A 14,169-nucleotide genomic window follows, 5' to 3' on the forward strand; every position below is an offset into this window, starting at 1 on the left:
TTCCTTTGCTCCATGGCCAGTGCTCACTCTCCTAAGCCCTAAGCCCTGGCCTGGACCAGCTTTCTACCCCATCCTCTGTCATCTCTTCTGTGCGCTCACTGGGATGCTTCATGTGTTGTCTGGAGACTTTCTAAGGGCCCTGTGTCAGGGCCATCTATAGAACCCCCTGAAGTCACAGGCATTAAAGAGTCAAGACAGAACTACAAAGCCATCCAATAGCAGAAAAGTATCTCTGTCTGCCCAGCATGCATTTCTTTGATTCCATTTGAACGTTTGCTTCCTAATTGAAGGTAGGGGCCTTGCTTGCCTCTCTGGCCCAGGCTTGTTCCTCATACCTGTTGCCAGAGCTGGGAAGCAGGCACTCCTCCGTGATAACGTTGGCCATGGTGCGTCTACTCCATCAACCTCTCTTTTTCACGTCCTTCCTGCCTCTCCTCTGGCAGGAGCTCCTGGCTTAGCCAGAGTGCTCCCTGTAGACTTCTGTTTCAGGCACCCGCTGCTCATCCAGACAGCCCCCAGCCCCATCACCAGGACGAGGGACAGCAGGAACTAAGCCATGACCTCTGGATCATGCCTGAGTGCCAGCACAATGGCCATTCCCACTGTCACTGGCAGCAGCGCGGTCACGAGTGCCTACAATAACAGCAACGCCAGTGCCTGTGTGAGCGCGCATCCAGGGCAGGTAGGGCAGGGTACAGTGGGGCCAGGACCGGGGGAGGGGAGGCAGTGTCGGGGGTGGTAGGAATAGCAAAGGACCCGACTTTTCTGTCTAAATCCTGGCACTAGATCTTGCATAGATGGGCACCAAGCTAGCTGGAGTGGTGGTAGCCGTGAGTGACCGTAGAGCGGGGGGCGGGGGGGGGTGCCCTCTAGGAGGATGTGAGTGGGAGGCTGAGAGAGTAGCCAGGAGTTCTCCTTTCCCTCAGAAGGCTTTTCTTGTCATGACCCCAGGACTCTGGGTTTAGACAATATATGGACGTTGATTACTTTCTTTTTTGCAGCTCTTAGGGTTCTCTCTTTGTGTTGGCGCAGGAGCGGGGGGCGGGGTCTAAAGGTGTGACTCTGGGGTACGGCTTTGTATTTGGTGCAGCGTGTGTCTGTGTGTGTGGATTCTCGCGTCTCCTTAGATGTGCTGGTGGTTGCACTTGCCTCCTTGTGGGCCATGGGTCACCGCACCCCTCCCTCGGTGCCATTTCAGGCCTGCTTGCCCCAAGACTCACTCACTGCCCTTCACTGCTCTGCTCTGCATGGGCAGGAGAGGGAAGGTGGGAGGAGGGGAGAAGTCAGGGTATTTCCCTTCCTCTCTGCTTCTGACAGTGTCTCCAATAGGAGTTGCATCTTTCTGTGCTCCAGTCCCCAACAGACAGGCCTTTGGGCCCTGAGAACCCCGTCCCCTCCTTTGACGTAAGTGTGGTTGCAGCTTCTTGATGTTGCTCGCCTCAGGGTTCCTTCAGCTTCCCCTGCTTGTGCATTAAATTCCTTGTTTTAAATACCCAGAGTGGCTTCTGTTTTCCTGGTTGGACTTGACTGGTGCGCCAACGGATATTTATAATAAATTACCCATGTCATCAATTCTCCACGGGCAAATTGGGAAAGAAAATGCTATATTGGCCATCTGACACTCTGTAAATATTGACGCTGAGAGTTGAACCTCCAAGAGAGGAGGGATTTGTAGGTCTTGTTCACTATTGTAGTCCTGACGCCTAGCTCAGTGTCTGGCTCATAATAGGTAGTCAACAAATATTTGTTGAACAGATGAATATATCCTTATGCTATGTAACAAAATAAGAGCAACCTTTGGTCAAAGATGAAATAAAATAGCAATGGGTTGAGCCTTCACACCAATGAGTGTGGCAGGAAGAGATACCTGGTTGTTCCTCCTTCCACCTTGCACCCCATGGGAGTTTCCATTCCTTTCCTTCCTCAAATAGATAGAAGTTAGGGATCAGCCCATGAAAGGATTTTCCATTACAGATGGGAAGTGTTGGCACATGGCACCTCTAGCATCATCAAAAGTGCTTGGCGTGGCCCCAAAGTCAGGGCAGAGGTGGGGGTTGGTTGCAGGTGAATTGGCCCCTTCCTCTGCTCCATCAGCCATTTGAAGGAGGAGAGGGAATGGGGGAGTGTCCCTGTGGTCTGGAGAAGTGCCTGGGATAGACCGCTCCAGCTCGGAGAGGCTCCTGCAGTGAAGGGGAGGACGGGGAGGAAGAGGAAGAGAAGGCTGCATCTGAGAGAAGCAGTATCCAAGGGTGCACTGAGGCACAGAATAGGCCAACAGAGACTGCCAAGTGAGCCAGACCGAATGGCCGGATGGGGAGGCCCAGGGAAGGCTTAGGGGCAGAGTCACCAGGAATCTAGTTGGAAAACCATTCCAGTGGCCTTGGAGGAGGTAATATGTGATTCCAGGGCCTGCCTGCCTGCCCCTCACCCTCTCTCCAGACCATCCCCCAGAGCGAGGTGTAACGCATTAATCTGTGGAGGTGGAGAGATCTTTGCCTGTACGCTGGGTCTTTGACTCCTCCCCCAATCATTCGTCCTTCTTTCTCTCTGCCACCTGAACAGCCAACCTGCGCCACGGACCCCCAGATGTGCTTCTCAAAGAAGCAGGACAAAGTGAAGAAGAGGGTCATCTGGGGCATTGAGGTGGCTGAGGAGCTGCTGTGGAAAGGCTGGGAGCTGGGGAAGGAGGTCACCAAGAACCTGGTTCTGAAAAATCTCTCCTTGAAAACCCAGAGGATGAAGTACAGGTATGAGTATATGAGTATGAGGGCGCAGAGACCCAGCTCCTGAGCCCTCAAGCAGACACTTTTTAAAAACTTTGAAAATGTCATAAATTCAGAGGAGTATATAAAACATGTGCGGTTTGAAGAATTACCAAAAGTGTGGAACCCCTGTGACCAGATTAAATAACGGAATAACAATGTGCAAAGCTCACCTTCTCCTGCTGTGTGTCTCCCCTACTGGAATACCCTCCCCGCCCGTAAAGGTAACCATTACCCTGATTTTCATAACGATTTCCTTGCCTTTCACAAATGGATCTACCACCTATGTTTGCATCCTTAAATGAGAGTTCAATTTTACCTTTTTATGAACTTGACATAAATGAAATAACATGGTATGCTTTTTAACACTTTTATTTTACTCAGTTATGTTTGTAAGACTCATCCATGTATAGCTATAGTTCATCTTTTTTCATTGCAGTATAATATTCCAGTGTATGCTTATACAGTGTTACAATGTATTCATCCGTTCTTCTGTTGAGGGACATTTGGGTTGTTTCCAGTTTGAGGCTGTGATCATCATTCATGTATACAACTCTGGTGGCACAAGTACAGAGTTTTTCTAGGGTGGACACATAAGAATTGCTGTGACTTAGAACATGTGTGTTTGCTTTTTGTACATAAAGCCAAACTATTTTCCAAAGTACTTGTATCATTTATATTCCCGCCAGCCACCTATGAGAGTTCTTCTTCCTCCACATTTTTACCAACAATTGCTGTTGTCAGGAAGGAAATTTTTTTGTTAATGGCAATTTGTTGTGGTTTTAAATTTGCATTTTCCTGATTACCAATACAGTTGAGTGTCTTCATATGTTACTGACCATTTCATTTGTGAGATTCCTGTTTAAGTATGCACCCATTTTTCTATTAGATTGTCTTTTTTTTAAATAGAAGTTTTCATCATGGATAATAATCCTTTGACAGTTAATGTGTTGTGAATATCTTCTACCTTGTGGCTGGTCTTTTGCTCTCTTATTTTTTTAAGGACTTAATTTATTTATTTTTAGAGAGAGGGGAAGAGAGGGAGAAAGAGAGGGAGAGAAACATCACTATGTGAGAGATACAGTGATTGGTTGCCTCTCGCATGCCCCCAACTGGGGACCTGGCCCGCAACCCCGGCATGTGCCCTGACCGGGAATCGAATCAACAACCTTTTGTTTCACAGGCCGGGGCTCAATCCACTGAGCCATGCCAGCTAGGGCAATCTTTTCGTCTCCTTATCTTGTCTTTTGAGGAACAGAAGTTCTTAATTTCAAACAAATCAAATGTATCAATCTTTTTCTTTTATGATTTATGCTTTTGATATTTTTTATGTATTTTATTTAAGAGATCCTTCTTTACCCTGGCTGGTGTGGCTCAGTGGACTGAGTGCTGGCCCGCAAACCAAAGGGTCACTGGTTCAATTCCCAGCCAGGGCACGCGCCTGGGTTGCAGGCCTGGTCCCCAACCGGGGGCATGCGAGGGGCAACCACACATTGATGTTTCTCTCCTTGTCTTCTCCTCTCTCTGTAAATCAATCAATCAATCAATCAATCAATCAATCTTTGAAAGAAAGAAATTTTTCTTTACCCCATAGAGATCATGAAGATATTCACCTATAGTTATCCTCTAAAGGTTTTATGGTTTTTCCTTTTATAGTTGTCTTTTATCTATATGGAACTGATTTTTTTTAATGGTTTGAAGTCAGGGTCCAATGATCTTTTCTTCCTTTGATCAAATGTCCAAGAATCCCAATGCCATTTATGGAAAAGTTCATACATTCTCTCGTGATCCCCCCACCAGTGATGTATGTCAAGTGTTCATACATGAAGAATGGATCCATTTCTGAATTGTTTTGTTCCCTTGATCTACTTGTCTCTCCCTGGGCCAATATTATTCTGAATTAATTATATCTTGATATCTGGTAGTGGAAGTCCTTCAGCTTCACTCTTATTCAAGATGTCTTGGCTATTCTTGGCCTTTTGAACTTTCATATAAATTTTCAAATTGGCTTACCATACCTACACATAAAAAACTTTTTGAGATTTTGATTGGGATTTAATTGAACCTATAGATCAATTTGGGGAGAAGTGACATTACAGATTGAGTCTTTCCATTCATGAACGTGGTATATCTTTATATTTATTTAGGTCTTCTTTCATGTCTTTCAAAAAAGTGTAAAATTTTCTCCATAGACACCTTACAAATTTTTAGTTAGCTTTGTTCCTACGTCTTTTATATTTTTCATGATGTTGTATATGATACCTCTTAAAGCTGTTCCATTTTCTGCTTGTTCCTACTTTTTTAGAAAGTCATTTTTAAAAATATGAACATTTTGTGCATAACCTTGTTGTGTTCAGCAATCTTGGTATATCCTCTCATTAATTCTAATAATTTACTTGTTAATTCTTTTTTTCCATGGACACATTCACATTTTATATGGAAATGGCATTTTTTTTCCTTTCCTTTCCAATCCTTATACATATTCTTTCTTGTCTTTCTTTACTGCACTGTTGGATAGGGAAGTGTTGAACAGAAGTGGTTAGAGAAGGCGTCATGTTCATGATCTCAAAGTGAAATATTCCATTGTTTCATCATTAATTTGGATGTTTCCTGCAGTTTTTTTCCTTAGACTTTACTAGGTTAAGGAAGTTCCCTTCTTTTCCTGGGTTGCTGAGGATTTTTCTTGTAACTGTATGTTGATTTATTTGGCTCTAAGATTTAGGTAATTGTTTGATTTTTTTCTATTAATTTGTCAACACGGTAGATTAGATTGATTTTCTATGGTAGACCAACCATGTATCCCTAGGATAAGCCCAACTTGGTCATGATTGAGTATTCTTTCAATACATTGCTAAGGTCTAATATTTTGTTGCAAATATTTTGCTCATGAGTCATAGTGGTCTGTAATTTTTCATTCTTCTCCTGCCTTGGTCAGGTTATGATGAATTCATTGAATATGTTGGCTAGTGTTTTCTTGTCTTATATTATTGGGAAGATAAGGCTGGAATTATTTTTTATCAAACGCTCAATAGGACTTCCAGTGAAGCCATCCAGCCTAGTATTTTCTTTTTTCTTTTTAAAGGATTTTATTTCTTTAATTTTAGAGAGAGAGGGGAAGGTAGGGAGAAAAACATGGATGTGTTGCCTTTCACGTGCCCCTGACGGGACCTGACCTGCACCCCAGGCATGTCACCCGACTGAGAATCGAAGCAGCGACCTTTTGGTTTGCAGGCCAATCCACTGGGCCACACCAGCTAGTATTTTCTTTATGGGAAGATTTTTGACTACTTATACAATTTCTTTGATGATTTTGGTGAGGGTGGCCCAAAAATTTATTGTATAATTCTTGAGTCAGTTTTGGTTAAGTTATGCCTGCCTGGGAATATTAAATACATTCATCTCAACTTTAACATTTGTTAGTATAGAATTGTTGCCAATGTCAACTTATTGATACTGCTAATGGCTGCAGTATCTATAGCTGGGACCTCTATAACTCTGTCAAGGTCTCTGCTCAGAAAGGCACCCCAGCTCCCACCTGTGTTCCCACCTTAGTCTCCCCAAGGATGTGGTTAGATAAGGGCAGCCTTCCCTGTCCCCATGACCACCGTGCGCATCCAAGATACAAGTGCTGCTCCCTTGCGCCTATATCTGACACCCTGGAGCAAAAGTCTGTAACAAGAATAGCGAGACAAGGGAGATAGCAAGTGACAGAACCCCTGCGTCTCCCCTTTCTAGTCTTAAGGACTCAAGTCCGCTCAGCTTTCCAGGGTCTTCCCTGATCTCTCTGCCCCACCTAGTCTTCTGAGCCCCGACCCTGAAGTGCTCATCTTCTGGTTCTTTCCTGCAGGCCCCCCAAGACCAAGTATTTCTTCACAGTCATCCCTCAGCCCATCCTCCTGAGCCCAGGCATAACCCTCACACTCCCCATCATCTTCCGGCCTCTGGAGGAGGTAAGGCTGCCATGACGAGCGGAGGGCAGTGAGGAACATGCACTGTGACCTTGGAACTGACAGAGCAACAAGGAGCCCCGCCCCCACCAGGCACACATCCCACCAACTGTAGCAAAAGTGCAGCTTGGGGAGCCCTGGAGAGGCGCTAAACTCACTAGACAGATGGGGCTTCCAGCTGGATGTTAGCTGTGCTACTAAATTGGTCATCAGAAAGCCCCGGGTTCCTTGGCCCCTTCCTGCTCTCAGAACGTTCCCCCTAAATACTTTGTTCCCCCCAAAAAAGACCCCGCCTCTCTGAGACCAAGACACTGATGGAGCCCAGATAACCAACCCCCTGGGAGACAGAGATAGAGGGCCACAGCCTAGCCCCCCACTCAGTGGCTGTGGTTGGGGGATGGCCAAGGGCTGGGGTGGGAGGTACGGACCCTGAGTACCACCCAGACATGACTGACCAGGGGCTGCCTCTGCCCCCGCCCCACACTGCAGAAGGAGTACGTGGACCAGCTGTGGTTTGAGAAAGCAGAGGGAGTGTTCTGTGTGGGCCTGAGGGCCCCCCTGCCTCGCCACAGTCTGATCTGCCCACCGTCCCTGCAGCTGCCCACGTGTGCCGTGGGGGACATGGCCGAGGCCTGGTTCTGCCTGGACAATGTCGGGTGAGGGGGGTGAGGGGAGCAGCTGGGGCTTGGAGGTGGGGAGAGCGAGGACTGCGATGGGGGTACCGGGGAGAAGGGAGACCCGCGTGTCTGGTGGGGGGAGGGGAGGGGGGAGTAAAGAGCCCTGCCCAGCATCTCCCCCTCCCTAGAGCAGGGGCAGTGATCAGAATGGGCTGAGTGGCTCTGACTTGCCCCACACCACAGGGACCTGCCCGCCTTCTTCACCTGGGAGTTCTCAAGCCCATTCCAGATGCTGCCCACCACGGGGCTGCTGGAGCCTGGTCAGGCTTGCCGGATCAAGGTGACCTTCCAGCCGCTTATGGCTGTCATCTACGAAGTCCAGGCCACGTGCTGGTATGGGGAGGGCAGCAAGCAGAAGAGCAGCATCCAGCTGCAGGCTGCAGGTGAGTGAGGCTCAGCCTCTCGCCTGTCCCCAGAGCCCACCTGCTGCACCTCCCTGGCCCTTAAACTCTCAGTGTGCCCCCTGCCCCAGCTTCTGCCTTGGCCTGGCCCCCATGGGGCCTCCGCCAGCTTCCTGCCCTTCCCCCAGCCCAGCAGACGTTGCCTTTTCTTTGCCCTCCTTGGTGTCGTAGGCCAGTATTTCCCTGAGGACACCTACCGTCTTCAAGGGGCTGTGCAGCTGGGGTCACGGAGGCCCTGGTGGATTTTTCCCCAACAGCCCCCACCCTGCCTCCTCCACCACAGGCAAATGTGCCCAGCTGCTGGTGAGCATAAAGCAGAAGCGACCAGAGGACCAGGATGTCGAGGGCTTCCAGAAAGTGCTGCACTTTGGCTCCGTGGCTGTGGGCTGCATCGCCGAGAGGCAAATCAGACTGTACAATCCATCGGTGGTAGGCGTCCTGTGCATGCGGAGGCGGGGGGCGGGACTCGGGACCGCAGCCTGGGTGCTCGCGAATCCCACCCCCTGTACAGAGTGCCCCCCTTTCTCTCCACGCCTTTGGTGCCAAGCCTCACATAACTCATGCCTGTTGATACACACATGCCAACAGGTGTACCCGTCTCCTCTCAGCTTAGGGGGCTGGGTTCACCAGCTGCCCTCACCCCCATGGCTAGTAGGCACCTTGGTAATGACAGACTCCCCCACCCTGTGCCCTGACCCCTCCTGTCCTCACCGGGCCCCACAGGTGAGTGCCCCCTTCAGGATTGAAGTGACCCCAGACACGCTGACCAAAGACCAGGCCTTCTCATGCCCCACGGCCTATGGCGTTGTGCCCCCAGGAGGGAAGAAGTACGTGTCGGTGTTTTTCCACCCCAAGACTTTGGACTCCAGGACTATGGACTACTTGTCTGTTGTGCCCTCTGGCTGTGCCTCCCAGACCCTGCTCAAAGTTGTTGGTTTCTGTAGAGGTACTGGCAACCCCAGGACACTGCCCTTCTCTGGGGACAGGAGCAGCCCACGCTTAGGGTTGGGAAATGCTCCTTGCCAGCCCAGAGCCGGAGCCTCCTTGCCCTTCAGCCTCGGTGTCTGCTGCCCCCTGGTGGGCTCAGTGAGGACACCCGGAGTCCTGAGCTGCGCTCACTTCTGGTGACCTGGAGGTCTGCTCGGGCCCCTGGGGCGCCTAGCCTTCCCAACCTCCAGTCAGCGGGACCCTTTCTGAAACACCCTTGGGGAGGCTGATACTCCAGCCCCGCCTGGGGGGCAGGGCCTGCTCACAGGGACCCCGTCTCCCACACCCAGGTCCTGAGGTGTGCCTGCAGCACGGCTGCGTCAACTTCCGCTGGGTCAGCCTCGGGGAGCGCTCGGAGCAGTCCCTGTGGATTGAGAACAGGTCAGACTGCGTTGCCCACTTCCAGTTTGCCATTGACTGCCAGGAGAGCGCCTTCAACATCAGACCTACGTTCGGGACCCTGGTGGGCAGGGTCCGCATGACCCTGCGCTGTGCCTTCCAGCCCACTCACCCCATCATCTACTTTCGGCGAGTGGCCTGTCTCATCCACCACCAGGTGAGTGGTGGGGGCGGGGGAGTCGAGGAGGGGCTTCCCTGGGAGCTGGAGGGCCCATCTGAGGCCTATGATAAAGACAGCGCTTGGTGCTCGCCTCTGGAACCTCTGGGGCTGTCTGCCTCGGTCGCCCCCTCCAGGGCCCCAGCCTGGGTTTCAGAGGCACGTGAGGTTTACCTGCGCCAGGTGGGGGTGCCCACTTTGCCCTCTGCTCCAGGCCAGGGACTCTGTTGCTGTTGCCAGGGAGGGGGCCATTGGACCTCACTCCACACAGCCCCTGCAGAGTCGAGAGCCTTGACGTGAGCCCCCAACCCGCGCCCCTGGGACAGCTCACTCAGACTGTGCCCGGACCGCCTAGCACCTGGCCACGGTGGTAAACGGCAGCTGAAATCTAGTCTCACGTGGACAAATGTCGCAGGACCCACTGTTCTTGGACCTGATCGGGACCTGCCACTCGGACAGCGCCAAGCCCGCCATCTTGAGGCCCCAGCACCTCACTTGGTACCGCACACACCTGGTGCGGGGCCTGGCGCTCTACCCCCCTGACATCCTGGGCCTCATGCTGAGCGAGAAGAAGCTGGAGCAGGATAAGAACGGGGCCCTCATGATTCCCACGCAGGTTCGATGGACCCCACTGGGCCCTGGGGGCCGGGCCACCCTCCCACATTCTGCCCACTTCCCCAGCAGTTTTTGGGCAGTCCTGTGCCCCCAGAGGGCCGTAGGGGTGACCTGTATGGAGCTCTTGTAGCTTTTTCCAGAAAAAACATACAGATGAGGGGCATGTGGAAGGAATGGCCACTGGGCCCCCACCCACTCGTCTCTCCTCGCCAGGACCTGGAGGACACGCCAGCCCTGCAGTACCCTCTCCTACCCCCACTGATGGAGTACTTCTTCGATGGCACCAGAGACTTGGCCATCTTCCCCCCGCCCGTCAGCATGGAGCCTTTTGAGGCAGATTTTGGTGCCTGCCCTGGACCTGAGGATCCCAACCCTGTCCCACTGTACCTGGTGAACCACACCAAGGGCAAGATCACCGTGGTCTGGACTCACAGGTCCGATTGCCCCTTCTGGGTGACCCCAGAGACCTGCGATGTGCCCCCACTCAAGTCCATGGCCATGCGCCTGCACTTCAAGCCACCTCACCCAAACTGCCTCTATGCGGTAGAGCTGGAAGCCTTCGCTGTCTATAAGGTGTGTGCAGGCAGCCAGGGCGGGGAAGGCGGGTTCTCCGTCCCAGAGCCAGGATGGTACCGTGGGGTTGGAGGGGGTGATAGAGGGGTGCTGTAGGATCTGTCCTCTCTGTGCCAAGCTCCTCTCTGTGTCTTCTTTGCTGGACAGTGGCCTTCCTGGTTTGTCCTCTCCGAAGCTCAGGGCCTGCCTTGGCTGAGTAGCTTCTTGGCCTATGTGATTATGTCTCTTTCATGTGCGGCCTCCTACCCTCTCCAGAGGGAGAACTCAGCTGGAGTCACCCCCTAGGGAAAATTGTGGTGTACAAGAGTAGTTTCCTGGGCTCCTGGCTTCTTTTTCAGTCCCCGGAGTGGGAATTACCCCAGGTAATCAGGTGTGTCAGGGGAGGAGCTTCTAGCACGGCTCCCCTTGGCCAGGGAACTCGGAGCACAGGCTGACCCCGGCCCAGCCCAGTCCCGGACGCACATCGCTCCCTCCTCTCCAGTCGGTCCTGCCCTTTCCCTCCCTTCTCAGCTCTGCCCACCCTGCTGTCCTTTCTCAGTGGCCTGGGTGCCAGGAGAAGAGTGGAGCTGTGCAGTCAAGATTAGAGTTCCTTACCGGCCACGTGACCTGTTGGGCAAGCCCCTTAATGTCTCTGAGCCCTGGTCTTTTCACCTATAAACTTGGGGTCATACCCAAAAGTTCAAGAAAGCTTTCCACAGCTGAGTCTTTGACTGCCTCCGTTCTAACGCCTTGGCAGTGAAACGTGGAGGTCTGCAGGAATGAGGCTGTGGACACCTGCCTTGGCCAAGGCTGAACCCCTTGGGTCTTCGGGCCACATGCTTAGCCCTGCACTGTTTGATACAGCAGCCGCCAGCCACAGGTGACCACCAAGCACTTAAAATGCGACCAGTCCAAGTTGAGATATGCTCTAAAGATAGGAGACACCCCAGACTTTGAAGACTTAGCATGAAAAGAATTCAAAGTATCTTGCATGTCACTTATATGTCAATTAGACATTGAAATAAGACTTTAGATTTATTGGGTTAAATAAAATGTTTAATTGAAATTATTTCATGTGTTTCCCTTTTTAATGTGGCTACTAGAACCTTTGCAGATCTGTGTGTGGCTTGCATTTGTGGCTCTTATTCTATTTCTATTGGCCAGCGCTTCTCCAGGCCCCTTCCTGCAGGATGTGCTAGCACTGCTGTGAGGATTAAAGCGGTAGCTGAGTGCCCAGCAAGGGGGGCCTGGTGCACAGCGGGAGGGCCTGTGGTCACCTGTTCCCTGCACTGCCTGCGCCTCCCTCCTCTGCCTGATGTAGGACTCCTGCAGTGCAGGGGGCAAGCTGGAGGGTCGCACAGGGCCCGACCCAGGACCCTGAGCTCATTGGCTCTGCCCCACCCCCTGCAGGTCCTGCAGAACTTCAGTAACATTGAGGAGGACTGCACCGTGTGCCCCTCCTGGTGCCTAACACTCCGGGCACGAGGCCACAGCTATTGTGCAGCCTTGGAGCACCACATCCCCCAGTACTCCCTGGACGCCCCCACGGTGAGTGTGTTTCCCGCAGCCGTGGGAGCGGGGACGGGGGAGCCTGGCTTCTGCCCTGGCCTGCGGGTCCCTCTCCCCCTCTTACCGCCCCTCTCTGCCTGTCCCAGCCTCTCCACCACCAGCCCCTGGGGCTCTGAGCCAGTCAAGGACTCTCTCTGGGCCATGGCACTGGAACTGGGGAGAGTCTGGGGCTTAGCCTGTTGCTCCCTGCCTGCTCCACCTGAAATCGTCCCCTGTCCTCACACTCTCAGCTTCAAGGACTCCCAACTCCTTCATGTGCCTGCCCTGGTCACTGAACACCTGTTCAGGGTGGGGGCCAGCACACCATGAGCCCCCGCTCTTGGGAATCACGCAGACCTGCACGGGTCACAGAGCCAGCCCCTCCCCGGGAGTCATAATCCCTGGGCCTTTTGTCTCGGAGCTGCAGGATGACAAGGGGCTTGAAAGCACAGACGCTGGAGCCAGACGGCCAAGTTCCAACCCTGCTTTCCCTTCCGTGCGGGGGCCAGTCCTCTCATCCAGCCTCACTGCCCTCATATTGCTGGAAATGCACCACTTTCGGACAATGTACTTGGGGGCGATTCTGCTCCTCCCACCAGCTACTTGTTTGCATAAGGGCACCCCTTCCTGAAAGCCCCCTGACTGCACAGGTTCTGTCTTGGCCAGTTCCTTCCAGCAGTGTGTGGCCTTCACCACCATCCAGCACATCCTGGACCCATGTCACTCCCCCGCTGCCTTGTGCAACGCACTTGTTGCCCAGCTGGACGGGACGCCCTGGTCAGCGACTTCGGGCCTTAGGTTTTGTGGCCGGCTCAGCTCGTGGCCTGGTGCTGGCCACACCCTACGTGTTTACGGAGGAGCGTTTGGAAGCTGGGATTGCTGGGTTTTTCGCTTTCTCAAAGTGGGGTTCCCCTCGGCCACCTGGAAGGAAATCATCTAGAAGGAGCTGCTCTCCCAGAGCTTCTGGACCAAGATCTCTAAAAGCGGGTTCTCCAAAAGACAGTTGGAGGGCACCCTAAAATTAAAGGACCCCTCCTTAACCTTGAGCAGGGGTCCTGGAGGCCCGAGTTTCCTGGGACCAGCCCCTGTGATCGCTCCATCTCCCTTTCTGGAGGTCTCTGGAGGACAGAAGCATTTCGTGGTGCCAAGCTGGGACCTCCCCTTGTTCCCTGTTCCAGGGCATGGCCTGGGATGCCTGGAGGCATCTTGGGTCTCCATGGAGACAGCCCCACCCCAGGCCCACCTGGACTTCCCTGAGTGTGTGTCCGGGATGGGAGGGCACGTAGATCTGAGCGTGGGTCCCTCTTCTCTCGCACCCCAGCTATTTCCCGCGGTGTCTCCCAGGGAACCCTCCTACCGCAGCCTGCTCCTGACCAACAAAGGCTCCATGCTGCTGACCTTCAGCCTGACCCCCAACAGCAGCTCAGACATCTCCCTGCGGCCCAGCTCAGGCCTCGTGGCCCCAGGGGCCCACCAGATCTTCCTCATCTGCACCTACCCCATGGGCACCTCCTGGAAGCAGCATAGTTTTTACTTGCAGTTCAATTTTTGCCCCCAGTATCTCAAGGTAGGGGCAGGGTGGGGTAGGGCCCTTGGGAATGGGCCATAGTCTGGGGTGGCCCTTTTCAAAGCCACGTTCTGGGGTTGACCTCCAGGGCTCACTTAAAGGAACCGGGTCGGGGGCTGCTACTCCCCCAGGAAGAGGCGTGGCAGGAAGAAGACCTTGTTGCCACGTCTGTGCACAGCCCTCCCACCCCTCAAGGCCCTGCCTGTTCACCTCATGGGGTTTGGGACAAGAAAAGGGGTTCAGTGGTCCCACACGAAGGAGCAGGGGCCACACAAGACTCATATCTGCAGATGATAGGGGAGTGTTTACGGCAAGGCCGGGGAAAGGGTCCGGGGTGGTGGGCCATACGTGACCCATGAAATGGTCTGTACACCTTCTCTCAGTCCCTGAGTTCTTCTCAAGAACCATCGCTGGGTCGCTCCTGAGCCGCTCTGCCTTTGACAGAAGCTGCCTAGGCCCAGGCCGGCAGAGGGCCTCTTGCTGCCCTCTCCGAGGGGGAAGGGCTGCCCACCCATGGCTTCCTGGACATTTAGGGGGCCCTGGGCTGGGCAGTGAGG

The 14,169-nt window shown here is 53.0% G+C and overlaps 1 protein-coding gene across 1 annotated transcript in view; it reads left to right on the forward strand.

The window, feature by feature from the left end:
* Positions 1 to 589: 589 nt before the first annotated feature.
* Positions 590 to 14,169, forward strand: part of CFAP65 (cilia and flagella associated protein 65) — a 31,309-nt gene continuing 17,729 nt past the window's right edge. Inside the window, exons 1-12 of the mRNA XM_054586148.1 lie at positions 590 to 661; positions 2,563 to 2,747; positions 6,610 to 6,712; positions 7,199 to 7,365; positions 7,570 to 7,769; positions 8,071 to 8,216; positions 8,511 to 8,733; positions 9,065 to 9,330; positions 9,746 to 9,946; positions 10,159 to 10,518; positions 11,908 to 12,045; positions 13,367 to 13,612. Of these exons, the coding sequence (XP_054442123.1) occupies positions 590 to 661; positions 2,563 to 2,747; positions 6,610 to 6,712; positions 7,199 to 7,365; positions 7,570 to 7,769; positions 8,071 to 8,216; positions 8,511 to 8,733; positions 9,065 to 9,330; positions 9,746 to 9,946; positions 10,159 to 10,518; positions 11,908 to 12,045; positions 13,367 to 13,612 (2,307 nt within the window). The remainder of the gene's footprint in view (positions 662 to 2,562; positions 2,748 to 6,609; positions 6,713 to 7,198; positions 7,366 to 7,569; positions 7,770 to 8,070; positions 8,217 to 8,510; positions 8,734 to 9,064; positions 9,331 to 9,745; positions 9,947 to 10,158; positions 10,519 to 11,907; positions 12,046 to 13,366; positions 13,613 to 14,169) is intronic.

This window comes from Pteronotus mesoamericanus, unplaced genomic scaffold, assembly GCF_021234165.1.
Source record: "Pteronotus mesoamericanus isolate MK-2021 breed Mesoamerican mustached bat unplaced genomic scaffold, CSHL_Meso_final contig_90, whole genome shotgun sequence".
Classification (NCBI taxonomy): Eukaryota; Metazoa; Chordata; class Mammalia; order Chiroptera; family Mormoopidae; genus Pteronotus; species Pteronotus mesoamericanus.